The sequence below is a fragment of the Bombus pyrosoma genome, linkage group LG6 (assembly GCF_014825855.1).
Source record: "Bombus pyrosoma isolate SC7728 linkage group LG6, ASM1482585v1, whole genome shotgun sequence".
Lineage (NCBI taxonomy): Eukaryota > Metazoa > Arthropoda > Insecta > Hymenoptera > Apidae > Bombus > Bombus pyrosoma.
Window position 1 is genome coordinate 10,185,195 of NC_057775.1, and position 26,712 is coordinate 10,211,906.

A 26,712-nucleotide genomic window follows, 5' to 3' on the forward strand; every position below is an offset into this window, starting at 1 on the left:
TGATATGGTGAACGTAACTGTTAATATTATCTATATCACTATTTTCTCGAGGCAAGCAAGTACTATGTTTTAATGAATAGCGGTGTTTCACTTAATTGAAAATGTAGTTATATACTGATAAGGAAGGAAACGCAGGAATGACGGTCTAATTGAACTGGCCCTAATACGGTTATCGACGCTTTAATACTGCCACATTCATTTTCCACCTAAGTATATTTGTATAATGTTAAAAAATATTTTCGGCGTTTTGGGAAAATATGAAAAAGTCTTGTTAGTATACGTGATTTTTTCATTCGATTTTATATTAAACATCTTCTCGCTACTTTACAAATCCTTCTTTCTTGCTGAGATGAGAACAGGATTGAAATATAAAAATTTCGACGAGGATCGTGGGTTAAATACAAACAGGATTAAATACATGCTGGAATTATATGAATCTTTAGAGAAAAAGATATATCTTGCTTAATTAAAGAAAATGCTGATCGTACCAGGGATCGTACCAAAATAATCAAACGTTTCCTTCTTATTTCGTTCTTTCTCTTTTAATTGAATTTAGAATTATTTAATAGAATTTACCACTAACGATGAGACACATTAGGCTTCCATTCGTTAGTATATACAATCAAATAATATTTCAGCTCGTAAAATCTGAATGTAGGACGAGAAAATGATGCAACGTTTCTTCCTTACTCTTTCCTTTTGTTCTTTTTTTTTTTTTTTTCTTTAATTAGGTTTAACACTGACCGGTTGCTTTTACGCGTAATCGGTCGGTGTTGGTGCAGCGATACGGTCTTATCGATGAGTTTCAACGTTTTTTCTACGATATGTTAGCACTTGAATCGCTCACTGACTCCCCGCACGATTATGGCAGCGCGCGCGAGTCTGCGTAACCGCGATAAAACGTTATTGCCCTCGCGGCTATCCGGAGGAACGGAAAAGTGAAATCGCGGTCACAGGTAGGGTCGTGGAGCAACGCGAAATCGATTATCAAGGAAATTACCATAATATCGTTGGCATTTGAATCGCCGCTCATTAGAACAAAGGTAAATTCGCATTTAAGGAAAGTCATCGTAATCCCCGAAACTCTCGATGGTCGCGGTTTCTAAAATTTGCCGCGACCACCTCGATGTTCGAACGTTTAAAATGGATATAAATGATGAACGTTAGTCTCGTAATGTTGGCACGTGGACATATCTTTAAGGAATGCTTTCGCATAATGTATGCATAATGTTACGATAGAGTTCTATTTACATTAGTTACATTCGGACAGCGCTACCTTTGTATTTTTTTGCTGCGTATATCATTCGTTTTATTTAAGGTCTCGTCGAGCATTTCTTTGGTCATTAGCGATTAATCAAAAACGTAACAATAATATAGAAGAAACGAAGTGTACAATAAGGCAAATTACAAGCTTGTATAACTCTACCTATATGTTTTGAACATATATCATGTATAGTATACTATATCAGTACAGTAGAATTAGCCTAAACTTAAATGAATATGATACAGTGTATATTAGAGTTAAGTAACTTACAATATCGTAATTGGTGGTACAAATTAATATCTTTGAGGAAATGATGATTTTCGCAATGTTTTTTATGATTCAGACACGTATGAACCTCATTTGGAAGACAAAATTTAATTTTGTATTTTGGGACACGCTACTACAATTAAAGAGAATTATTTATAATATTGGTGTTACAATAGAATTCTGTTTACAGTTACGTTAATATTCGGGCACAGTACTATCTCCGTATTCGTTACTTTGTAAAAACGGGTTTTTTAAAATATTGTGTTGCTTATTCTAAGAAAATACAAGCCATTTATTATAGCTTGAAGATTAACAAGCTAAGCTCTGAAGTAAACAATTCTTTCCTGGCAATAACATTTTATTGTACGATAAATTTTTAACATTAATATGAGAAAATGCACCTACCTAAATCCATTGGCGGCCAAGTCGTTCATATTATAATTCATTCACGTACAAGTAAATAGATTTAGTCGACAGGAGGATTATTTAATTGGGCATTAATATTTCGTTTCAATAAATGGAGTTCTGTTGTACATGAAAATCAACCTTTAGATATTCTCATTATGGTGTTACTCATTTATAATTTCCTTTATTCTACCAATGAAAGCCTTTGAAAATACTAAAATAATGTTAGAATGAGTTCTGATTTGAATGGAAACATGCATGAGATTATTTTGAATGAACCAAGAGAGCGAAAATTGAAAACGGGGTTCCTGAAATACTGAAAATAAATGGATAGGAAACAGAGAATAGGAAAAACGATAAGTATAGATGGTATTCCGACATTCCTTTAAAACGGAATAACTTTTTAAAAGTGAAATAAATAAATAGCACCAAACGAATTGAGTTTTTTTTTTAAGATAAGAAAATTAGCTTGTTAGATGACGTATAAAAAAATATTGACAAGATTACAATACATCGGAATCGCGAAGAAAATAGCGAAAATTGCTTTTTACATTTTGTAGATTTATGTCAACTATATACGTGCTAAAGATTCCATCGAATTGCAGTTTTCTCAAAATGTTTTTTACACGTCATCTAGTAAATTGGTTCTTCTAATTTTCCAAGAAAGACTCAAGTCCAGTTCGGTCCGATTTCTAATAAAATGTTATTCTGTCTTAAAGAATATCTTCTACACTATATTGTAAATATATTAGAAAAATACTCGGCGCCATAAAAAGCATTTCATGTCGTAAGAAGAAATTCGATTTTACCGTGTTATATTAGATTTCACAATATATGAAAAGAAATACATATTGTGTATCTCTGCCTTTGATATTCTTAACGAAATTAACTCGTGCACGGGCCATTAGTAAATGGGGCAACAGATAATTGTATCCAATCTCTGGCTGGAAAATAATTACGAACAATTGAGAAGCGTCTTTGTGTCTTTTGGCAATGAACAATCGCGATATATGTATATATATTTACAACGCATTGTTAGCTGATACTATTTCTGTTTCGATAACTAATGGAACAAAGACAAAGATTTTATAATTTTATCGCGTATTTGTAGATGTTTTATTTCCTTTTTCTGTAATTTTCCATGGATACGAGATTAAATAATGGTGCAGCGTGGCATATATCCTGATTAAGATTCCGCGTAACAATAATAAACCGATACAGTAGTCTATTTTGTTCCGCATTGTAAACGTAATAAAATATACGGAATTTATCGACGCGATTATCACCTATCTCCGTGCATTCATGGCCTCAATTCGTGCATAAATTATTATTACATTGTCAGGACAAAAACGGTTATCTCAAATGCCGTTCTGCTTACGATGCAGAGGACTTATATATCACTGAATATGAAACGAACAAAATACGTATGTTTCTCGAGTAATCAATCGTCTATTAAATATTCAAATACCAAAATAGAATAAATTTTATATACAGAATGCGTAATATATAACTGACTGATTTTCATTGTCAATAACTCTTAGATAGGATAGAAGACAACAGTTTTTTTAATGCCAGTCGTTTGTTATGGAAGCTAATTGGAAGTTATATATGGAATATAATATCAGAAAGATTTCCGCCTTCGAACGCTGTACAAGGTCGAGCCCTCTCGATCGCATTTTTCGTTATATTTTCACACGATTCGCATGATATGTTCGCTATCGCTTCTCGAATAGTATCTTTTAGCTGCTCAATTGCGTTTGGTTCGTCGATGTATACTTTACGTTTTTAAAAAACGCTGTGAGAAGTTCGGTGCGGTTAACCCTTCATCCGCATACTGGGTCGTTATCGACCGCTAATTTTAAGTAATGTTTCACATTCTTCATATTTTTGTTCAAATTTCGCTTTGCTTGAAAAGAACGAAAATCACATATGATAAAAATGAAACTATCAACTAAACTATCAACCAAATAAGAACTATCGGATGACATTCTGGAAACTTACAACGTAAAACGTAAAACAAAACGTAAAAAGACTTGGACGACCCAGTATGCAGACGACGTCAATAAAAATAAGATTGCAGATCGAGGGTTAGATCAGACGATCTAGATTACCAGATGATATCGTCAACGTAACTTGCGTAAGGTCACCGTCATCGACGAATTATTTTGGCAAAATGTCATTATTATGCCGTGCATCCGTAAAACAATTGCTAAAGCGGAACAAAATATGATGCATCGTTGCAGAATGGTGGAACTTTGAAATTAGTCAGTTATATATCGTCCATCCTATATATGAGCATTGCACGTAAATTATTCGAATAAATTCAGTCGAATTAGTAAATCATTATAATTACATAGGAAAGAGTTGTTTCCAAGTTTATGTAATTTTACGCGCATTTATATATTCACTTGCTCAAATTCTACATGTATTTGTCAAGTTATCTCGTTTAACTTCAGTGTGCCCTAAACCAATGTTTCGAATCTGAGCACGCTTCGGTTCAATCTGTTTAACCTTTATGAGCCCCGAGCTATTCAACCTGTTCGATATCTACGAGTCCCAAACCAATCTATTCGATTTCTATGTGTCCCAGGGTAACCTATTCTGCTTTTACAAGTCTCGAACCAATCCATTTGGCTTCTGTGCATTACAAGACAATCTATTCGATCTCTATAGTTCCGATCGATTTTTAGCAAAATTTAACACCCTTTTATCGAACTCTACCGTTTTTTTCTATGCTTCGCGGATTCTGTAAAAGGCTCACGTATCTTACGTTAAAACTGGAAATTTGAATTAATACACATAACATTCGAATATAAAAAATTTATATTACGTGTTAAAGAGGTGAAGCAGATAAAAAGAGTTCATATAAACTTACGTTTGAAAATGCTTTCTTAATGAGTTAGAAATGTTCAAAGAATTCCGGGAAAGAGTTCTTAAGGCTCGTTGTACAGACTCATACAGACAGGCACAAGTGCGTTTACTACTATTTCTACGACAGCAGGTATGTTCGAAAGAGTTCGACGAATGAAAGGAAGCCTGCGTTCTTGCAGAAGCAAGAAATTTCGGACACTTATTGTAACTGCCAAAACGATCAATAGAAATTTTCGAACGCTTGTAACTCTTCGATAAAGCGTTTTCGAACGTAAATTTATATGAATTTTTCTTATCTACTTGACCTTATTACTACCTTATTTTCGGACACTCTATATATCAAACATTTTCGTTCCTACACTTCGTCATACAACATACGATATATAAATCGCTAATAACTTCGATATTCTGCAGCTTGTGCTTATTTTTTTATAGCGTAAAATTTTAGTTTCATTATACTCGCTGTAGTTAAATGATGCTAATCCATAGTAAATCTAGATCGTTCCTTGCGCATTTCTAATGGTTCATATCGATTTTCACCTGTACGAAGGGTCTCGTTTCTCATTATACCGCTGCAATATGACGTATAACATCATGCTTTACGATTTAGTGGTAGTCTTTGCCGAATTTCAACGACCCAGGGTTAATCTTTATTGCATTCTGTGAGTGCTTAATAATCTTTATTGGTTACACCAGTCCCTGATGATTTGTAACACCTGGTTGCTCCACCTGTCACGTGCTCTACATCATAGTTTACGAACTCGACGTCGTCTTTATTGTACCCTGCACATTCTGCTTGTCCTGCATTGCGTATCTCAAGTTTACGATTGTCGAGCTATGCAAGTCTCCTATTATTTGTGAGCCCATAGTCATGTTTTACAAATTACAGTAGGCAAGCATACATGATATTAATAGCTTCCACAGAAACTGCGGTAGTTCATGTACTCGATACATTTTTTATTATGTTAAATTATGTTAATTACGTTGGCGTGTTAATTATTTGAGAAATATTTCTCTTTAAAAATAAATCTTCCAGTGCGCATGCACAACCACCACTCTATAGCCTTGTTGTATCTTCAATTAGGTTACACACTCGCTCGATTCTCCTCATTGACCTAATTTATCTGCGATACCAAAAGTATCAGTATATAATTAATCGGTTTATTTATTACTATATTTAATTGAAAATATCTCTCTGCAACTTACTGCTTTACCTTGACTTTTCCGAGGAAATTTATGCGGTAGACTTGTAGAATATTTCCAGCAAATAAGAACTGAAACTGTAGCTGCGAGAAAGCATAAAAGAAGAAATTTCTTGGTATTTGTAGTAATTAACGTTTCGTGTCTCGATTCAACGAGGGAAAACAATAAAATATAACGCTCTAGCAATGCGTCGAGAATTAATTTTTTAAGCCAAACTCCAGTTTGTAACCGTCAAGCATATGCTATATAATACTTTCTTTAAAAACTCATTAATATATTTTCTATTTATCAAGCTGTGAAAGTTTACGTCAATTTGCTAGAAATTGTGTGTTTAACAGAATACTCCTGTCTCCATGGTTGCAGAGTCGTTCTACTACAATAGCTAATCTATAATCTTCGACACTACTATAATGATCGATCCATCATCTTCAATATTAGATACTGTAATAATCCATACAATGCTCCAATTCTCTGTCCTATACATATATCCATATGCATGAATAAATCATAAACTACACATATAAATTATAACCTCATCAAACAAACCGATATCCACATAACCATTTAGAGTGACAATATCGTTCGAGCTGAACATCCTTAGGTCTGACATGGAAAAATTGTGTAATTCACGACGTTTTACCATGTCATTCTCCTCGACTGATAAAGCAGTTAGACGAGTAATTTTCATCGACAATGGTCTATGAGAGTCTATAGAAATAATTATAGTTTCTATTTTCTCATCTATCTACCGATTGGTAACCTAGTCTTAATGCACGTGAACATGTACCTTCCTGAATAATGCTCGACGTTCTTAAGCCAACGTCATGCACGACTAGCCGTGAGGTTTTTTCAACTCGTTTAGTTAGACGCTCTAACAGGATTTGTGTGAATAATGCAAGTTCGATTACGGTGCTTTCTAAATCACTCTCGTGATTCGAACAATCGAAACGAGATGTTTATATGCATTGTTAACGTTGGCGGACATTGCATTTCTGCATAAACAGTCGCGTGTTTCTTTTGTTAATTTCACGAAAAGTAACCCCGACAAATAATCGAGAATGAAGGAAATTATTTCTATGTATTTTTATTATTTTGTGCATACATTTGTTTTTTTTCGAATTCATTAGAACTGCAAATATTATTGTTCGAATACTGTAAAAACCAACTTTTATTTGTGACCATCCGTAAAGATAAATATCGGAATTCGAACGTGTAGGTACAATGATATTACCAGATAACGAAACAAATCATTTTATTACCAATTCCAGATTTCTCCAAAAACAATGATACGAACTAAATATTCAGTTTCATCTGTTTCATATAACGTGTTTTATATTCGTCTTCAATGCTTGTCTCCCTTTTTCTGTTTATTCGTTAAAATAAAGATCCGACAAAGAGGTTGAAATATTCCGGCAGCGGGAAACGGATTGATAAATTTATTCTTGGTTTTATATTCCTGATATAACCGGGTCAAGTTCAGCGTGTGCTTATTGATCTGAAAGAGAAACATGTCGATGCAAGGTTGCGAAATGCTTATGTCCCAATTTTGGTATCGATATCTTTTAAATGACTGCGTAGAAACCTACGTGTCAAAAATTTCTAATTTAATATACGCCAAATATCGTGAATACTATGCTCGAATATTATTTATAATTCTAATTTATATCGTTTACACTGTTTATCGAACCTTAGCAGAAATTTGTTTTATCTATTAAACGTTACGAGTACTCTGTTTTAAATATTTTCAACATTTTTCCATTCTGTTCATTTGTGTACCTTTAAATATCCCCGTAAATGCATAAAAATTCACACTCTAATAATCACAAGTAATAAGCAACTATCTCTTCAAATTTCAAGTATAATTAGAAACATCTAGAGCAAAAAATACTGCTATAAGATATCAAATCGAACTTCTTAGCCTCTGAACTATTGAAAACTCACGTACTTATCATAAACTCGATTCAGCTAGCAGATCATAAAACTTTTCAAACTATTTCCCAAGAAAGTATACTCTATAGAACAAAAATTTATATCCATTATACTGTACTAATGTAAAATCTCTTATTAAATCTTTTTCGTTTTCACCTGAACGTTACAAGGATTATTCTCTGCGCGTGTATAGGAAATATTTTACAGTTATATAAATATACTACAGTTGTGTGTAATAAAATATTACAGTAACATTAATGTCTAAACGTTGATACGCTAATAATACAAGAATAAAATTGACAATCGTAATTGCTAAATCTCGCAGAGTAGTTTTGTCGTTTGAGATGCTCTTTATCAAGTCGTTTAACCCTCTATCTGCAACATTACCTTTACGGCTTTGCTATTTTATGTGCATACTGGGTCGTTTAAGTCCATGCAGTCTTTTTCAGACTTCTGTGTATTAAAAAATCCCCAAAATGTCCCGAATATTCTCCCAGGTTTCTAGAATATCATCCAATAATTTTTATTGCTACCTAAATGTTGCCTTATCTTTCTTTAAGCAAAGCAAAACCTAAACAAAGATACGAATAGAGTGAGAAATAACTTTAAATTACTGGTCGCAAACGACACGATATACAGCTGGAAGGTTAATCTATGAATTACGACTTGGTTAGATAAACTTTCTTCGAAATGTCATCAATCGAAGCAGTGATATTTAAAATTAATAATCGCGTCGACAAATTGCATATTGTACCATGATATACTACTAACAAATTCTCGTATGTAGTAGATAATCTAAAAATCCATAACCTACTGACTTCATAAGCAAGTGCACCTTCTCATCATTAATTTACAATTAATTCCTGCATAGTAGAATTCAAATACTATTACTAGTATATATATATTTATATTTTTTTTAATGGATGATTTATTTACTCCCTGTCAGTTTAATAATCAATCTCAAATATGCTTTCAGCCCACATGAAGAGGATAAGAGATCAGATGGCTGGCATTTTGTCACGCATTCCCGGAGATGGGGTTGTGAATTGGAGCAAGATTCCTGAAGGAGCGAACACCACCTCCACCACCAAGGTCAGTCACGCGTAAATATTACGCTCATTTCCGATTTACCTCTTTCAGCTAATCGATTCACACGGTTGACAAAATTCCTTCGGCTAGAACCCTTTGTTACTTTTATATATCATAGTCTTTGTACAGTGAAAAGATACATTCCCGTTGAATGTATTCCACAGAAATACGTATGTAATTCGGTTCATTAAAAATAGGAATCTTATTAGCATCAAATCTTACCGTCTTTGTGTCTATCGACGAGAACAATAACGGCAAGTATATTATAGTGATTTTAGTTGCATGTTGATGAGATAACGTACGTTATATAAATTGTCCGTAAAATCCAAGGTGAAATAGTAAATATCATCGAATGAGAAACTACGATTAATAGTAATTTCATTTTCTCTTATTTTGCCTAGCTTTATCATCGCTCTCCGCTTTTCAATGATTCGTTTCTGATTTATTTAGAAAATTAATATTTATAAAATTAATTAAAATGGTAACTTGTGTTCTTTTTATTCGAATACAAATACAATACTCGGGTAAAACTTTATATATATATTGAATATTCTACCAAGATAAAAGACAAGTTTAATTACGTTTGTTATAAGAAGTAAATTTTAAAAATTGTTAACTGCTCTCATAAGATACTTTGTTATTGGCTGTGTTTAACGATCCAACAGCAGAGGCGAAAGAGTTAATGGAACATTAATCGAAATATCAAGAGTAATATCATTGCAGATACTTAAGACGATCCCGTAATTGCCTTTAAATATTTCCACGAAACGATCCTCTTCTATAACATTCAATTTAAAGTAAATACGTTAGAACAGCACGGTAATCCCGCCTCCTGTCTCTTGTGAAAGATGAAATAATGAAACAAGAGTGTTCAACTTTAGCATTACTCAAATATAATTAATAGCACTGCATAAGAGTACGGCTTATGTACTTGCATATAGCGTGTACGATTTGTCTGAATACGCGCAATACATTGTTCCAAGTTACGTAATAAATTGCGCAACGTAATCTGCACATCAATGCTGATCAGGTTGCTACACTTCCTGGGATGAAATAACCGCCGTGCCACTTAGATTGATGCGCAGCCTTTAATTTTTATTGCGACGCATTCATGGAAAGTGTAAACATTTAAAATTAAAGTGAAAATTGTTGATACAGATTGTAAAAAAATTGAAAGTTTGATACATAGACGAGTGTTCATGGAATATTGAATGTTAATATTTTAGACGTAGCTTTCTTAAAGATTTTCTTAATTTGCTTAAAATGGGTAATCATACGATAGAAGAAAAAAAATTGTGTAACAATTCGAGGAACGTTCATTTGTATTTTAAATCTATTTTTCAGCAAAAGCACCTTCGTCAAATAATGATTAGTAACTTACAAAATGATCGTTTTTAATTTTACGGAAATTCATTTAATACACAATGAACTAATAAGGAAAACTTTGGTCATCCTTTAAAGAAAAGTAAAACGTATCATTGCATTGTTAACGTAGATATACGTATTACATTTCATCGTAAATCTTTAATTTTGTATATCCATATAAGTGTTTGAAATTAAATTGAAATTAAGTTTATTGTAAAATACAGAACACTATCATTTGCTTGTAGATCATCAACGGACACGTGTTAACCATCAACGAAACAACCTACACCGATGGTGACGACGAATACAGCACGCTGATCCGCGTCCGTGTTATTGACGTGAGGCCTCAGAACGAAACTCTCTTGCAGACCGAAAACGAGGCTGATGCCGAAGTAACCACCCTTCCTACAGTTACGGGTACCGGAGGGACCACTGGTACCGACACCAGCAAAGTAGACCGCACCACACCATCACGAAGCGTGGAAACCGTGGAAGAATTCGACAACGAAATACCGAAGAATCAAGTGGACACTCTAACTGCTTGAGACAATCAAGAAACAATCTAAAAGAATAGCGTCGGATTTATTGAATCCGAAAGATCGTTCCATTATTTTTTATCAATTTTTACAAAAATTTAATAATTGGTTTATATATCGTATTATATATCTTATGTATACATATACCATCATTGAATGATTTGAGATTATTGTTCGCAATGTTTAAAACATATATTTATATAACGTCTTCCTGAATGCATCGTGTAATCAAAAATTTATACAAGAAAATAATTTTCTTAAATAAGTTTAAAGTATAATTTTATGATGATACGTGATCTCAAACTTTTAGATGGTGTCTGTATATTGCCGTAATTATATTTGTACACAGTATAGCTATGTACTTAGGTACACTATACGTATATAACTTAATCAGTAAAATAGCAGTGATAACATAAATATATAGTAAAAGAACGTAAGATTTCCGTCCGCGACACTCTTTCGGATTCAACGACGACATTCGTGTACGAGAAATTGTAAACCATCGCGATGCAATAAAATGTTGACTATCGTAGAGTTATATAGATGATATACATATATGTTATATGTTCTTCTATAACTATGTACATTATATATTTAAGAGAGTCACCTGTAACGAAGCCGATTGTTATAACGTTTAGAGGTATGCTTTCTCGAAGATGAACGCATAAATTAAACTATACTATAGTTACGTATAGCAGTCCTATGAAATAGCAGCATTAGTGAGACTATATTACAGGTTGTACATCATCCATAATATTCGACAGTAAGACATTTTGAAAGAGAACGAAAACATCTTTTCTTTGAATTTCTGCTTAAATGAAAAGATACGAGTCAACAATACCCTTTTGGAATGTTTCTTCTGTATTCCCTTCCTTATCCTTGAAATCAGGAAAATCTCTTCTTAGTAAGAATACATGCATGTAACAGAAATTTTATACGTGTATTCGTTTGTAATGATCAACCGTATTTTACTTATGCTAATGAATCCTTGAAAGAATGTTTAAATATATTTACGTGTAAGTATACCGAGCGATTTAAAAATACAGAATAGCTGCTTTCTTATCCAGTCTTTGACTGGAGAGGGATCAAGATAAATGGGAGCTATTTTTTTATGAGATCAGAAATGGTACAGTTTAAAATGTAACGAGTTGTTTCGCGCGAAGATAATTTTTTAATGAAAGTAAATGTTTGCATAAAAAATAAATATTGTTGGCATAAGACTAGTATCTTTATTTCAATTGCCCTATGAAATTTCAGCAGACTTATATACTGCGATAAATAATTCTTTTTGATATCATGCGTGAAATAAAAATTGATATAAAAGGATATATAAAAAATGAAGTAAAAAAGCTTCGCATCAAAATTGTTATCCCATTATCATTTTGAAGATTATCTATACGTAACTGCAATACTAAATTAGTAGGAATGGTTTCTTCTTATTTATCACGCAATAATAAATAAAATATCATAACAAATAAATACATACTAAAAATATGCAGTTCGAAATAATTAACGAATACTCACTTTCCTTTCTTGAAAATTTTCAAATCGTATTAACTCAAATAAAGATAGATTTTCTGTAATAAACCATATAATTTAAATTATTTTGAAGATAGGAATAAAAATTGCAGTTTTCTTTTCCTTAAAAAATAAATTCTCGTAATTTTGTAAAAATTGAACTAATACGTGTTAAATAGTTCGATAATAAATATGGTTTAAAAATTTGAAATTGATCTACTTTCAAATTGAACTAAATCAAACAACATGGTTTAAACAAACGCGCTTAAAATTTTAAATTAACGATCTATCTCATTAATGTACCTGTATTTATTAATTCATAGTTGATTCGTATCTTTATTGCATTCAACAAATTTCATTGCGTAAACAATAATAAGCTAACTAAAACGTATTACTAAGCATGAAGATAATAATAATATAATAAATATAATATAAATAACATAATAAATAATAATAAATATAATAAATATAAATATAATAAAAAAAATTTTATTCAATAATTTTTAGATTTGACAAATATTAAGAGCAATTCAAAGAATATTTCTATGATGCTTAAAGTTAATAGAATTTAGGTTTAAATCTCATCTCTAACGTCAAAGTTAGTGACATTTATCCTAGTATCCCATTTTATCAAATGCGCACCTTGACATCTGACGTTGTCAAGAATAAAAGAGGAAAAATCCCCATAGGAATCCCCATAGCTCTGTAGTGTCACGATTAGGGGGATTCATGTTAGGCCGTGTAGCGTATAAAACTATTTTATTTAATACATGAACGTACAAAAATGGTTACAATACACATTGCTAGTTCAGCCATTCTCTTTTAACTATCTTCTCTATCCCTCTACAGATGGTGCTACAATCGTGCTGCCAACTCTTTAGACCAAATGCTACACTCCTAGAGCGTCGCTGCACTGTCATGTGGACGTGTCGAAAACGGAGGAAAGTAAACGGATATTGCAGCCGCGACAATGTCGTCGCGCGACAGGACTAATGAATTTGTTAAAGCTGTTCGAACGATGGAAGTCAGAACCGTGGCTCGGACATCGGTTCTGCAAAATCCTCGTCGGGCACGCCAATTACACAGTTACTCGAATTTCATGATGAACGCTAAGAGCATTGGAAAAAATATAGCGAGCACATATGCTAAGTTAGAAAAACTTGCTCTAGGTAAGATTACAAAGCCTATCTAATGCTAGATTCTTGTTAAATTTAATATAAGATGTTTATAACATACTGTGACATAAAGATGTAAGGTAAAGAACAGTACCATATAATTAACATACTACATACATTTTTATAATGTAGATGATGTTTGATCTTTATTAATTAACTATATCAATTGATTATTTGATTGAAATAATGTTTTTACACTTGATTCACAAACATCTTTTACATTGAATTCCTCTATATTTTTATTCCTTGAGCTAAATCTTAGTCTTTGATAAAAAGATAATGATGTGTGTTATATACATGTAAATAAGATTCTATATATATCAAATTTATATATCAAATAAATTATATCGAGCATATAATTAAGTATAGACATGTTGATAAAAGTACACTTATTAAATCAATTGTTTCAGTGGCAAAAAGGAAGTCTATATTCAATGACAGACAAATGGAAATTGAAGAATTAACAAACATGATAAAAACAGATTTAAAAAGTTTGAATCATCAAATAGGAAAACTACAAGAACTTAGTAAAAAGCAACGGGAAAAATATGGTGCATCTCAAAGTCATCACATGGCTTCACATTCATCTTCAATTGTTATGGCCTTACAATCAAAACTAGCAAACATGTCAAATCATTTTAAAAGTGTACTTGAAGTGAGATCAGAGGTATGTAAGAGAAGGAAAACAAAGAAATGTAGAATTAAGTAATAATTCTGCTAATATATACAGAATATGAGAGAAGAACAAAGTAGAAGACAACAATTTACTCAAGGAACTGTATCCACCATGTTACCTCCAAGTGTAACTGGAAAACAAGGTTCATTGTTGTTACAAGAAGAAAATTCTCCTTCTTCTGTGGCTATCGATCTGGAGCCAGCAATGGGGCAACTAGTAATGCAACGTGCGATACAAGATGACACTGTAAGCTACATAATATAAGAAAATGATAAAATGACAAAATGATAAGAAACTAATATGTCTGAAAAAAATTAATCAATGTTTGATTATAAGGATGCTTACCTTCAATCAAGAGCAGAAACAATGCAAAACATAGAATCAACTATAGTTGAACTTGGAGGAATTTTCCAACAATTAGCACACATGGTTAAAGAACAAGAAGAAATGGTAGAAAGGTAACAATATTTTAGATATATGTATGTGTTAATATGTTTCATATCCTATTCTATTAATAGTTAACAAATTAAGTGCTAGGAGTCCAGCACAAATGTTGCATTCCTTTTTTAATATCTGTTGCATTTGAATTTTTAATCTGATTGTAACTATTATTTCTTTTTGGATATGGAATATGTTAATAAATTCTTTGTATTTACAATTATTTATTAGAGTTATTGTAAATTTTGAATAAACTTTCAGGATAGATAGCAATATAGAAGATACAGAATTAAATGTAGAAGCTGCACATGCAGAAATTTTAAGATATTTCCAATCCGTAACTAATAACAGGTGGTTAATGATAAAGATCTTCGCGGTTCTTATATTTTTCTTTATATTTTTTGTAGTATTTTTGGCATAAAATAATTGTTACATTATTATTATGCATATTTCTTTATGCAACTGTGTAGTTGACCATCCATATCCATTACTTGTGATATAAGATGATCGAAGAACAAGCCGAATTTTTATAAAATTACGACTCATTAGCTATAGAGTTATAGTATAATCATTGCATTCCTTGACCTCTTTGTTGGATTGTGAATACTGTAAGTATTAATTATTAAATGATCCAGCAATGTAGACCAACGGCTACATTGTTGTTCATAAAATGTAAAAAGGAAACTGTGGATAATAAATGTATAATTTTCAATGCTTGGCAATTTCTGAGAAATATACATATGTATATACACGAATAGTAAATGGAAATCATAAAAATTATAAGATGTAACGTAATAATAAATTACAATTTATTTCAGTTTTTTAAAATCTTATATAACAATTGTATTTAATCTAAATTCATATTACAATTTATTTCTTGATTGAGAAATTTATGAAGATAGTAAATTTTTTAGACTTGAACAAAGATTTATATATAATTATATAAAGAAACATTTTTACAATTCATTCTATACTTCAATACATCCCTAAAGAATAATTAAATATATATATACAATTTGCTTCTTTCCCCTTTTTGATATAACAGTGATGGCTAATAGATGTATTTCTCATAGCAAACTAATGTGTTTATTACATTTGACAAATATTGTATCAAAATGCATGATTTACTATTTCATAAAGTAGTAAATGCTGGTTGGTCTATTAGCGTTAATATATTCTGCATCACTGTTATTTGTTTATTGAAATATTTTTATATTTAAATGTCTCACAATATAATGACAAGTTTAACGCGTATACGAAGATATTTTATAACAAAATAAAAGACTCAAACTTTGCTGTTATGATGTGATTTATCTAATGATTCTCCCGAAGAATGTAAGGAACCTGAAAACAATAATAAACTGTTAATAACATGTTATATCTGCTACTAATTCGTTCTAATTGTTGATATAGAAAGAAGAATATGAGAAGTACAAGTCATGAATAAAAAATATAGGAAAAAAAGGATATTGCTACTTGAAAGTAAGTGTAATTATTAAGATATCAAAATCAAATCACAAATCCATGTCCAACAAAGTAAATTATATTTTAACAATAATATCATAATACAATGTCATTAAGAAAATAATGAAACTACTACGTAAAGAATCCATTTAACACATATAATAATGAAAGGAAAGAAATTTGTGATTTAATTTTTACACATATTTCGATATTTGACGCGTATTTTGCATTGGCGGAGCAAAACAAAATCAATCTCGTTCAACTTGACATACTGCATTTATTTGCAATTATTTCCCTCCATAGTACTCCAAAATTGTCTCACTTTAGAGAATCGCTTGCGTCCTTGCATGCACAACAAAAAAGAAGAGAAAAAATAATAATGACATAAAATGGAAAAACTCATTTCAATGAAAGTGAAATCGACCATTAATGAAGGTGCCGTGTTCTTGCGGTTGCTTGTCATCTTATACACAAACCTTTGTGATTTCGAACTCGTTCTCGTTGTGCTGGATGAAAACCAGAACTGCGTGGAGGCGGCAGTGATTCTTCCCCCCACGAATGCGGCGTTCCAAGGGGTGGTGGTAATATCGAACCAGGAGGAGGTGGAGGAGGTGGATGAATGTCACTAGCAAACGGAGGAGGTGGGGGTGATCTATGATTAAAAGGTGGAAGTAAGTGTGGAGACATTGGTGGTGGAGAACCTGCGTTGTCGTACCTATTAGGAGCAGGTGGATGCAGAGGCATAGGCGGAGGTGAAGATAACCGACCACCAAGTGGTGGTGGTCGTTGACTAACTTCGTATGGTGGTACTCCGGATGTATTTGGTAACGGAGGTGGTAAGTACGGAGGAAACAATGAATGTAAATAGGAAGGTGGTGGTGGCGGTGGAACACCCGAAGAACCAGAAAACATTATGGGGGAGCTGGATGATTCTGCTCCTATGAATAATGGAGGCGACGTTGTCGTCTCGCCGTTTGCTTCTAGTCCTGTTTGAAAATTACGTTAAAAAAATACAATTTTCTACATTAGAGCACTCTGTAGTACCATATCACCAATGGTAAATGGGCCAAAGTACTTTTGGTAAGTCTCATTATAATTTCATATATTTCGATGATTAAATGTATTCAATAATTAAGGCAACAAATGTCTATGTCTATAACTTCTACTAATGCTAAATAGAAAATTTATACCAATTTATCGCGTTAGATTAGCAACAATAATCTAATCAAGTATACATTTTAAAATACTATTGCTTCTCAAAATTAAAATAATATTTACTACTTAAAGCAATTACAACATTGAAACGAAATTGGTAAACATAAAATAGAAAAGGAACTTCTTTTGACTATACTTACGATGTAATTTCGCTTCGGAATCTACATCATTAATATTTTTTTCTATTAGTGTAAGGCGATTACGCAATTGACCTGCTTCAACCTTGGATTCCTCTAAACGACGTTCAACTTGACGAGCTATGACCTTAATATAAAATTTAATCAGAATATTACAACAAATTTCACAACTTAGTAAGTCAAGATAATCAAGTCAAAATAATCAAAACATTCATACCCATTGCTCATGTGCTTTTGTTTCAAGAACAGAAATTTGATTCTTGTATTCTCTTTCTTGGTCTAATATTTCACGTTTTAACACTTCTATTTGTTGTCTAAATGCAGTTTAAAAATTCAATATTATAATAACCATAGAACGAGTTTTCAGACTTAGTTTAAACGATAAACACTCACTTATAGTTTTGTATTTCATTTTGCATCGTTTGTATTCGTTCTACAGTGGATACAACCTCTCCTTGCTGTTGTAACCAAATAGCTTCTTCCCTAATGATAATGCATAAGAATAATTGATATTATTTTTAATATAAATATTAATTAAAGAGAAAAAGAATTTATATTAATTTAAATAAACATGTAATACTTTTGGCGATGTGCCTCTTTCTCCTCGAAAAAGTTTGTCAACACCTCAAGTCGTGTTTCTGCATCTTTCTTTTCTTTTTCCGCTACTTTGCATTGTTCGCCTAAAGTAGCTACCTCCTCTTTAACGAACTTCACATGTTCTATAATTCAAAAATTTATATATAGTATATTTCACCAAGTATGTGATTTTAAATAATATTTCAAGATATACCTTCTAATAAATTGTGAGCTCCTTCAATTTCAGCCAATCGTATTTTTAATTCGTTTCTTTCCTCAAGCAATGCTGTTGCTTCAACTTTAATATGAGATACATCATACAACTTGTCCAAATCCAAGTTGTTAGAATTCAATCGATTAATAACATCTACAAGATCGTTTGCTTCTACTTCTTTAGCTTTCAACTCCTTCTGTAAGGTTGTCTTTTCAGTAGAAATCTACAAAAATAAATATACATAAAACACCTTACATGTACCTTTGATCTCATATTTGTTTAACACTTACTTCCTTGATTTCCATTTCTAATTGTTGCACCTTATCATTCAATGTTTGTTCGATATTACTCTTGCTGTTTATTTCTTGTTTTAAATTTTCCGTAAGCCTGGCTAGTTCAACCTCAAGCTCTTCATATTTTTTCTTAACAAATACAAGTTCTGCTGATATAGATTCGTTCTGTAAAATATTTAATATTGAAGATTACATATATGCATAAAATAAAATATATTATACGAGGTATATATTCCAATAAATTATAACGGTATCCTTGATAATATATGAACGTTACGGAATGCCTATGATTATGAACATCAAGTTTATGAAATACAAACTGCAATAAATATGTAGAACATGCAATTAAATATATACTTCTGTTTATAAAAATATCTATCACCTAATTTAAATATACACACCTCTTGAGTTTTAAGATTCACAGCATTCGTTAAAGATTCGTTTGCAGCTTGCTGAGCATTCAACCTAGTTTGTAGATCCTCTACTGACTGCGCTAACGGATTAACTTCATTATTTGCCGAGAGAACTTCTCGCAACATTTTTTCTAATTCTAACCCTGCTTCAGTAGCACTTTCTAGGTCTTTTTCCAACATGGCTACTTGATCTTCTAGTTCTGTTTTCGCATTCTATTAGAAATATTACATTATTTTTATTATTATATCTATATCGTATTTAAATGAAAATATTACAAAATATTACCTGTGAGGCTTCTAAATCAGCCCTTAAAGAAAGCACCATTTCGTCAGAACCGAATGATTCATCTTCCATGCGACTTAACTACAATATGTTTTATGATAGTATAAATTCACTAAAAAAAGAATATGAATATATAATTGTGGTACCTTTTCCTTCGTTGCTTTTAAATTTTCGTTTACCATTGTACATTCTGCTTCTGAAATAAGTAAATCTTTTTCAAGTTTGTTGATTCTAACTATCAGTTGTCTATCACTCCTCATATTCTATAAACATAAAATTATTAAAATTACATATGCATGTTTCCCTTATTCATATACATTTTTGCTCATACAATTTTAAATAATTTTTTAATATTAATACTAGGATAGTGAAATATTTCTACATATAGCATATACTTCAAAAGTATTTACTTAATACCTCAATGCAGTAGTACCCTAAAGAAAATATAAGCGTTGCAGCGGCAGTGACACTTAGATACATTAATGCCAACCAATAATTGCTTTCGATTTGTATCCCACTCATTATAGCATTCTCGCTGCCCTGAGAAGGTTGTTCCTATAACAATTAACTAAATAATAAATAACACACAAAAGACTTACAATTTATAATTGTAATATTTCTAAGATAATTATGACTTACGTGATGTGGAAAATTATTTTGATTGTCTGTTAAAGGACATCCAATACTATCGGCTGTACAAACATCAGGAACGGAAGCTAAAAGGTATTAACGCATTAATTATAATTATGTATGAATGCTAATAATATTACATAATAATATACACAAGAATAAAATAATTTTTATACTGTACCTTGTACTTCATGAAAAATATTCTCAGATGTTTCTTCTATTATAGGCAAAGCATCCTCATTATCTGTATTATATTGGATATCTGTTATTTCTCTTACAGAAACAGTATCTTCAATATTTGAATTAAATTTAGTATCTAATGTAGCTCCTTCCTCTGTTTCAATATCTAGATCAAATTGAATATCTTTAGTTTCAATATTATGAGTAGGTAACGTTACTAGTACTTCATTGTTTATATTTGATTTAATAAATGAAAATGGTTTATATTCACTAGTATCGTGTTCATTTAAATCTTCAATACTTTTGCTTTCTTCTTCTTTTTTTGAATCATCTGGTTCTGTTTGTATTTGCATAATACTTCCTAAATATCGGGTATCCTTTATACGAGGTATGATGTTTTCTAATAATGGGATATTTTTTATATCAACTTTATCAAAATTTTCTTCATTTTGTACATCTGATTTAGTGTCACTAGTTGTAACTATTGTAACATTTTGTGAAGGCTGGATATCTTTAGCTTCAATTTGATCAGAATTCTCTGTATTTTGTACATCTGATTTAGCGTCACTAGTTGTAACTATTGTAACATTTTGTGAAGCCTGGATATCTTTAGTTTCAATTTGATCAGAATTTTCTGCATTTTGTATATCTGATTTAATGTTACTAAGTGAAAATAATTCAATGTTTGCTGAGGAGTTGGCATCTTCTTTTTCAACTTTACCAGAATTTTTTGTATTTTGTATACCTGATTCAGTCTCATTAACCACAATCATCTCAACACTTGAAGTATGGATATTTTCTGTTTCAACTTTATCAGAATTTTCTGTATTTTGTGCATCTGATCTAGCGTCACTAGTTGTAACTATTGTAATATTCTGTGAAGATTGGATATCTTTTGTCTGTATTTGATCAAAACTTTCTGCATTTTGTATATCTAATTGAGTTTTATTGGTTGTATCTGTCATAACATTTTGTAAAGGTTGAATATCTACTTTCTCAATTTGATCAATAGTTCTTACATTTTGTATATCTGGTGTAGTGTTATTATTTACATCTGCTTCACTAGGACTGACATTACCTTCTTTATTTAATTCAACTGCTTCTTCTCCCTCAATAGTTAATGTCTCTTTAGGACCATCAGATGTAGATGTTTGTGGACTATCGATATCAATAACTTTATCTAAAAATTTATCACTCTCCACATTCATAACTGACTCATTTTCTACATTCTCTATTGTATATTCTACTTTATCAGAGGTTATACTTATATTCAATGGTGAACTCTGTACACCAGATATTTCTGGTAAATCTAATATTTTTTCTGAACTTGCCACAAAGTCTTTAAAATCAACTTCAGCAGAAATGGTATGCTCCTTGTTCTCTAGATTATTATTTAAGATTTCATCAACTGCATCTTGTTCATTTGGTACTACTGTTGTTTGAATAACTTCTTTTATAAAAGTTGGTTCAGAAGGCTTATTGATATCTAAGTGGACTGTAGTTCCATCTATAATCTCATAAGATGGATTTATACCATTTGTACTCTGTGGCAGTTCTTCCAAGGACTTTAAATCCAAATTATCAATTTGTTCACTTGAAGTTTTAATATCCTTTTTGTCAAGCACTGATTTATTTTTATTTTTCTTTGATTGAAGTTTCTCATTAGATGAAACATTACTAAATAGTGGATCAATTGATACTTCATGTTCTAAATTTTTATGTAGAATTTTATATTCCTTTAAAAATGTTTTTGGTATATATCCATGTCTACCATTTATCTAAAATTAATAAAATCTTTCGAATTATTTGTATAAATATAATAATTACCACAAGAAAAGTAAAATAAAAGATTATACAATCAGAAAAAGCATGATATAATCTTTAGATTTTTATATTATTCTTAGTATTTAATTCGGCCAGATTTCAGATTATACTATTTTAATTTTTTTAATTCCTACATTTGTCTTAATACCAGATAATTTTACATACCAGTACGAACAATGAAAACCGGAAAACCTAAAATTAGATGGAAAAATAGAAATTAATAAAATTTACCTCTACACCCCACAAGTCATTTCTCTTCCCTGCTTCTTTACTATAAACTGTGACTTTTTCATTAATGTTACACGACAATAATCCCGCCTCGTTTGGGGTATATCTGATAGTCGTTCTAGCTAATGAAACAGGCTCTATAGAAAATACATCATTAAATAATTTACACGAAATAAAAAAAAAGAATTTAAATTAGACACGTATTGAGGATAAAGTATGGCTTCAATTACCGGAACAGTCAGGATCATAACACAGTCGTTTGTCTGATAAAACTGAGGAACACTGTGGTATTGCACTAAATATTATTGCAATAACTAGAAATAATACGTTAATAAACAAATTCCTTTCCGTCATATTTGTACTACTGCAGTTCCACATCACTACTAACATATAATGACACAGCCTTGGACGCACATTTTATCCGTGAAGTAGTCTGTAATAAGATGGACGTTCGTTGAAAGGAATATTTAATATTGGCTCGAGACGAACATTGACTATACTTCACAGGATTGGTAATTGAATCTACACAAAATACAGAAAGTATGGGTCCATTTTCATATATATTCATGTATTTTCAAATCTTAAATATATATATATACATGTATATGTGGATTTAGGTTATAGAAAATATTATATCTAACAAGCATGTAAATAATAAGTGGATACTATTAGATACGTATGTATTAAGAACAAATAATGCCAACTGAAACAAAATTATAAAGATTTCTAACGCACATATTACTATATCCGCATTGAATCAGAAATTCAAAATGCACATGCGCAATATAAAAAGTCGAAGATAATATTCAATATGCATTTATTACATTTGACATTTCAATTTTGGGTATGATATATTTACCAGTATATCAAATTTCTCTTTTTATGGGATTCAGATTTCATTAATTGTATAAAAACAACATAAATATTGTTAACTCCAAACCACTAGTTTCAAACGATACTACTTTTTAATATTAGACATATTAGAAGAAACAAAATTGATTTAAAATGTAAATATTATACCAGATTATACTAGAAGAAATACAATGAAATGGTATGGTCATAGGTATAGGTTGTAGTTATTTAAAACTGTTTCATTCTGTAAACATTCATGTCGAAGAATTGTTATTGTGAAATCATAGTATATGATAATGATTTAACTATTACGATACATAATTATTAAAATAATTGACTTTGTTTAAGCAGCATAGAGGAAATTAGAGGCGCTCATGCTCACGTCCGGAACGAGAGTTATCCCCCAGAGCTTTACAAGTGCTACACCAGGCAACCAGGTGCTGCAAAAGAAAGGGATTTACTCTGGTTCCACTATCGACGAAACACTTCATCGGCGGTTCCACTCTAGCATAAGAAGTATGTACGCCAAGTACTAAATCAAATGATAACCATTTAATTACCAAAGTTAGGTTATGTAGTAATCTTACTTTATACCCAGCCGGTAATATCGCATGTGGTATGAAAATGTTAAGAAATTTAAAACAAAAAAACCAAGTCGGGTAAGAAAAAGCATCACATCTCAGATCTATTCTATGTTTCGTCTATGATTATAGTATCTATTTGTATGAAAATTTGTTGGCTCAAGGTCAGATTATACTAGGTTAGTATCTTTCACCATGTGCATATTCGTTATCAATGCTAATTATTGCTAATATATCAAACTTTATGTATGAGCTAATATATAATTTACTACTTGTATTCGTTAAAGCAAAACAATAAATCAAGTTCGTTTTTGATCTAATCGTCATAAAGCACAATTTACAATATGTATCGAGGCCAAGGTGATCAAGTCTTGACAAACAAAATATCGACATAAGATCAGTAAGTGCATAACACGCCCACGTGTGAAAAGGATAATATCGAAATAAGCTGGAATGCTTCATTTGGACATGTTATTTCATAGTTTTTGTTTGGAGTTGGTATTAGCAAATTAGTTTGAAAAATTTCGGCGGCAAAAGTGTGGTGACGGACATGTTCATCGTAGTTACACGTAACTTACTTTCGTCAAATACAATCGACATTTGAATTTAGAAAATTGTTGGTATGTATCGCGTTAAATATTTAAAAGCAATTGTTGGATTTTATACTTTCCGTATGTTTGTCATATAAAAGATATTCAAAATATATATCACGAAATATTTTGAATATTAATTATCATTCATAGTGATAATCTCAAATGTTTTGTATATTATAGATATATTTTTAACCACTTTCTAAGTTGCTACAATCGAATTTTATTTAATAAATCAATATATTTTTATTTAAAAAGCATATTATCGGATATCACTCATAATTGCTATATACAATGTACATATTGAACTATCTATGGTTCATAATTATGGGATTTCTATGGTTAAAACTAAAAGTGAAAGTGAGGTTATGATCTTATCGAACGTGTTTATTTACCATGATCGAGAACATCATACAGTTCGACGGACGCGTAAATTGCATGTTTGACTAAATGAATAAATTTGTCTGAAAAAATATTTAAATATTTAGTGGAATTGATATTGCATATGTCTTCTTTTTTACTCAGTCATGTGATACATATATTTTTAATTTAAAGAAAACGGGTGAGAATCAGTGAAGCATCTACCATTATGGTGGAATTATCGAAACTTGCTTTGGATATTGCAGTTCCTTCGAAAGTTCTCGCACGTCGTGGCGGAGTTACTATTTCAGAAGATATCGTGACGTTCCTTCAAGTAAGTCAATTGTTTTTTTCGACTTTTTATCCTGTTTTTATATTTTTAATTGAAGAATAAATATGTCATTCATAACACACCAGACGTACAAAAATCTACTTTCAAATCAGTGATTTATTGAGATGAAATCATGAGTAGTTTTATATTTACATTTTATGATGTAAATATAAATTATATTATATTATAAATCTTTATTATAGAAAACGAAATATGACAAATACTACTATTAATTATAGAATTTACGTTCCAAAAATTAATTTCAACATGTTGTTTGATTTCGTAGCGAAATTCCACTGAAATGATAGCTTTATTAAAAGATGTAAAAATTAAAGTACGTAAAGATAATGAATGAAATTGTCGGTACTATAAAAGACAAAATACATGACAAGAACACGTAACTTTTCTTATGTGATCGATCCATAAAGTTCGTAAGTAACTAAATATTTATGTAGAATGTAACGTCAAATATAATTTATGATAAAAGAAGTCCCGTTTCATAGTCTTTGTATTATGCACACTGAATAATGTTCGCGATACGTCTGGCTCCAAAGGAACGTTTCTATTGAACGTATACGATCTATCATGTGCATAAACATTAGGCAATCCTCGTGTTAAAATTAACTCGGCTCATTTGTCGATGGATAACTAGAATAGCAACAACAATTTAAAACAATCTCAAAGTTATATCTTTCGTTAAATATGAAGACGGAAATTAAATCTAATTTCAAGTTTCCTTTTTCCTCTTATAATAATTGGATCATAGATATTTAATGCAAATTCATATATTTATGACCATGTAATTAGAAGACTACAGAATTTGTTTAAACATTACAAAACAGAGATTTATTTTAAAAATACGCCGAATATTAGGTCAATATTATAAACGCGATTTTAGAATCATAATCGTTAAAAAGATTTTGATGTGATATATAATATAACGGGCATTAAATAAATATTACTTCCTTTGAATTTTGTGAATTAAATTCTCGGCAATTCTGTCATTAATATTCTCCATATTCTTGCAGATAGTAAGATTCCGATTATTTCGATTCCCAAGTAATAATAATATTATTAATGTTACATTTTATAATATATTATAATATTGTATATTATAATATATTATAATATTGTATATTATAGTATATTATAATATTGATAATATTAAAATCAACCGCGGTTCAACACAAATATACTTAATGCTGATTGAATCTAATAAAATTAAAAGTGCTTTTTTCTTTCAAATTTATTCTCTATGCTCGATAAATATTTCGAACCCAAACTCCGAAGAATTCATGAGAACTATTGCGAGAACGCCATATAATCTTCTAGGACATTATTTCTGGCGTGCGAAATTTTTCAATAAGAATGCCGCGAACTTAAATTCAGGATGCCTCTTAAATTTATTGGAAGAGTACTTCGCAAATGGGAGAAACTAAAACCAACGATACTTGAGACGATGCAGTTCAATATATATAGAATAGCAGATGTTCAAATCTGAGAATAATTTCATACAATAATCGCTTGTTTACTATTTATTGTCAAATGTCTGTTGCACAAAATGTAGACAACGTACGATATTTATTAGGATAAAAGGTGTTAAAGGATAAAAGAAAGAATGTGATGATCAGAATGATCGAAGCGATAAGCTGTAATAACGGGAACGGCAACAAGCTTCCTTTCATATGGGAGAGGAGGTGCGCTTCAGGTGCGTGAAGTTAGGATCGATATTGCAAGCGACTCCCTGGGCCATGACATGCCCCTGCGGCAGCCATCGGCTGCACGCGATCGTGCTAAAATTAAAT

The 26,712-nt window shown here is 31.1% G+C and overlaps 3 protein-coding genes and 2 long non-coding RNA genes across 9 annotated transcripts in view; 3 read left to right on the top strand and 2 right to left on the bottom strand.

Annotated features, from left to right (window-relative positions):
• The window catches only part of LOC122568378 (icarapin-like), a 55,661-nt gene extending 43,514 nt beyond the window's left edge, over positions 1–12,147 (top strand). The window contains exons 3-4 of the mRNA XM_043728059.1: positions 8,916–9,031; positions 10,639–12,147. Coding sequence (XP_043583994.1) covers positions 8,916–9,031; positions 10,639–10,938 — 416 coding nt within the window. The 3' untranslated portion in view covers positions 10,939–12,147. The remainder of the gene's footprint in view (positions 1–8,915; positions 9,032–10,638) is intronic.
• On the bottom strand, positions 11,202–13,224 carry LOC122568384. The gene is made up of 2 exons (XR_006317081.1): positions 13,090–13,224; positions 11,202–12,506 (listed from the first exon to the last, which is right to left on the bottom strand). It is a non-coding gene; the product is annotated as an uncharacterized LOC122568384 (long non-coding RNA).
• Positions 13,225–13,327: 103 nt separating this feature from the next.
• Positions 13,328–15,459, top strand: LOC122568373 (syntaxin-5). The gene is made up of 5 exons (XM_043728052.1): positions 13,328–13,616; positions 14,033–14,289; positions 14,353–14,544; positions 14,635–14,756; positions 14,998–15,459. Exons 1-5 carry the CDS (start codon positions 13,418–13,420, stop codon positions 15,155–15,157), a joined length of 930 nt encoding a protein of 309 aa, XP_043583987.1. The 5' UTR covers positions 13,328–13,417; the 3' UTR covers positions 15,158–15,459.
• Positions 15,460–15,528: 69 nt separating this feature from the next.
• On the bottom strand, positions 15,529–22,723 carry LOC122568364 (transport and Golgi organization protein 1-like). Of its 5 annotated transcripts, none has more exons than XM_043728015.1 (18): positions 22,424–22,723; positions 22,197–22,330; positions 20,443–21,919; positions 20,143–20,307; positions 19,971–20,047; positions 19,749–19,886; positions 19,478–19,594; positions 19,335–19,412; positions 19,037–19,261; positions 18,633–18,800; positions 18,343–18,565; positions 18,133–18,271; positions 17,946–18,035; positions 17,770–17,866; positions 17,556–17,679; positions 16,677–17,186; positions 16,473–16,542; positions 15,529–16,080 (listed from the first exon to the last, which is right to left on the bottom strand). In XM_043728015.1, the coding sequence occupies exons 1-17, from the start codon at positions 22,581–22,583 to the stop codon at positions 16,478–16,480; spliced, it is 3,987 nt and encodes a 1,328-aa protein (XP_043583950.1). In that variant the 5' UTR covers positions 22,584–22,723; the 3' UTR covers positions 15,529–16,080; positions 16,473–16,477. The 5 variants fall into 5 exon arrangements, with proteins under 5 accessions (XP_043583950.1, XP_043583949.1, XP_043583947.1 ...); XM_043728014.1 differs by having other exon boundaries at positions 20,413–21,919; XM_043728012.1 differs by having other exon boundaries at positions 20,143–21,919.
• LOC122568381 lies at positions 22,597–25,904 on the top strand. Its single transcript, XR_006317078.1, has 3 exons — positions 22,597–22,733; positions 23,397–24,246; positions 24,772–25,904. It is a non-coding gene; the product is annotated as an uncharacterized LOC122568381 (long non-coding RNA).
• The last annotated feature ends 808 nt before the right edge of the window (positions 25,905–26,712 follow it).

Bases quoted from the DNA above. Each gene is read 5' to 3' on its own strand.
- LOC122568373 (XM_043728052.1), top strand. From the start codon at position 13,418: ATGTCGTCGCGCGACAGGACTAATGAATTTGTTAAAGCTGTTCGAACG. The intron at 13,617-14,032 runs GTAAGATTACAA...CAATTGTTTCAG, and splicing joins GTTAGAAAAACTTGCTCTAG to TGGCAAAAAGGAAGTCTATA. The intron at 14,290-14,352 runs GTATGTAAGAGA...TAATATATACAG, and splicing joins TACTTGAAGTGAGATCAGAG to AATATGAGAGAAGAACAAAG.
- LOC122568364 (XM_043728012.1), bottom strand. From the start codon at position 22,583: ATGTTAGTAGTGATGTGGAACTGCAGTAGTACAAATATGACGGAAAGG. The intron at 19,413-19,477 runs GTACCACAATTA...AACATATTGTAG, and splicing joins TAAAAGCAACGAAGGAAAAG to TTAAGTCGCATGGAAGATGA. The intron at 17,680-17,769 runs GTATGAATGTTT...TTTTATATTAAG, and splicing joins CAAAAGCACATGAGCAATGG to GTCATAGCTCGTCAAGTTGA.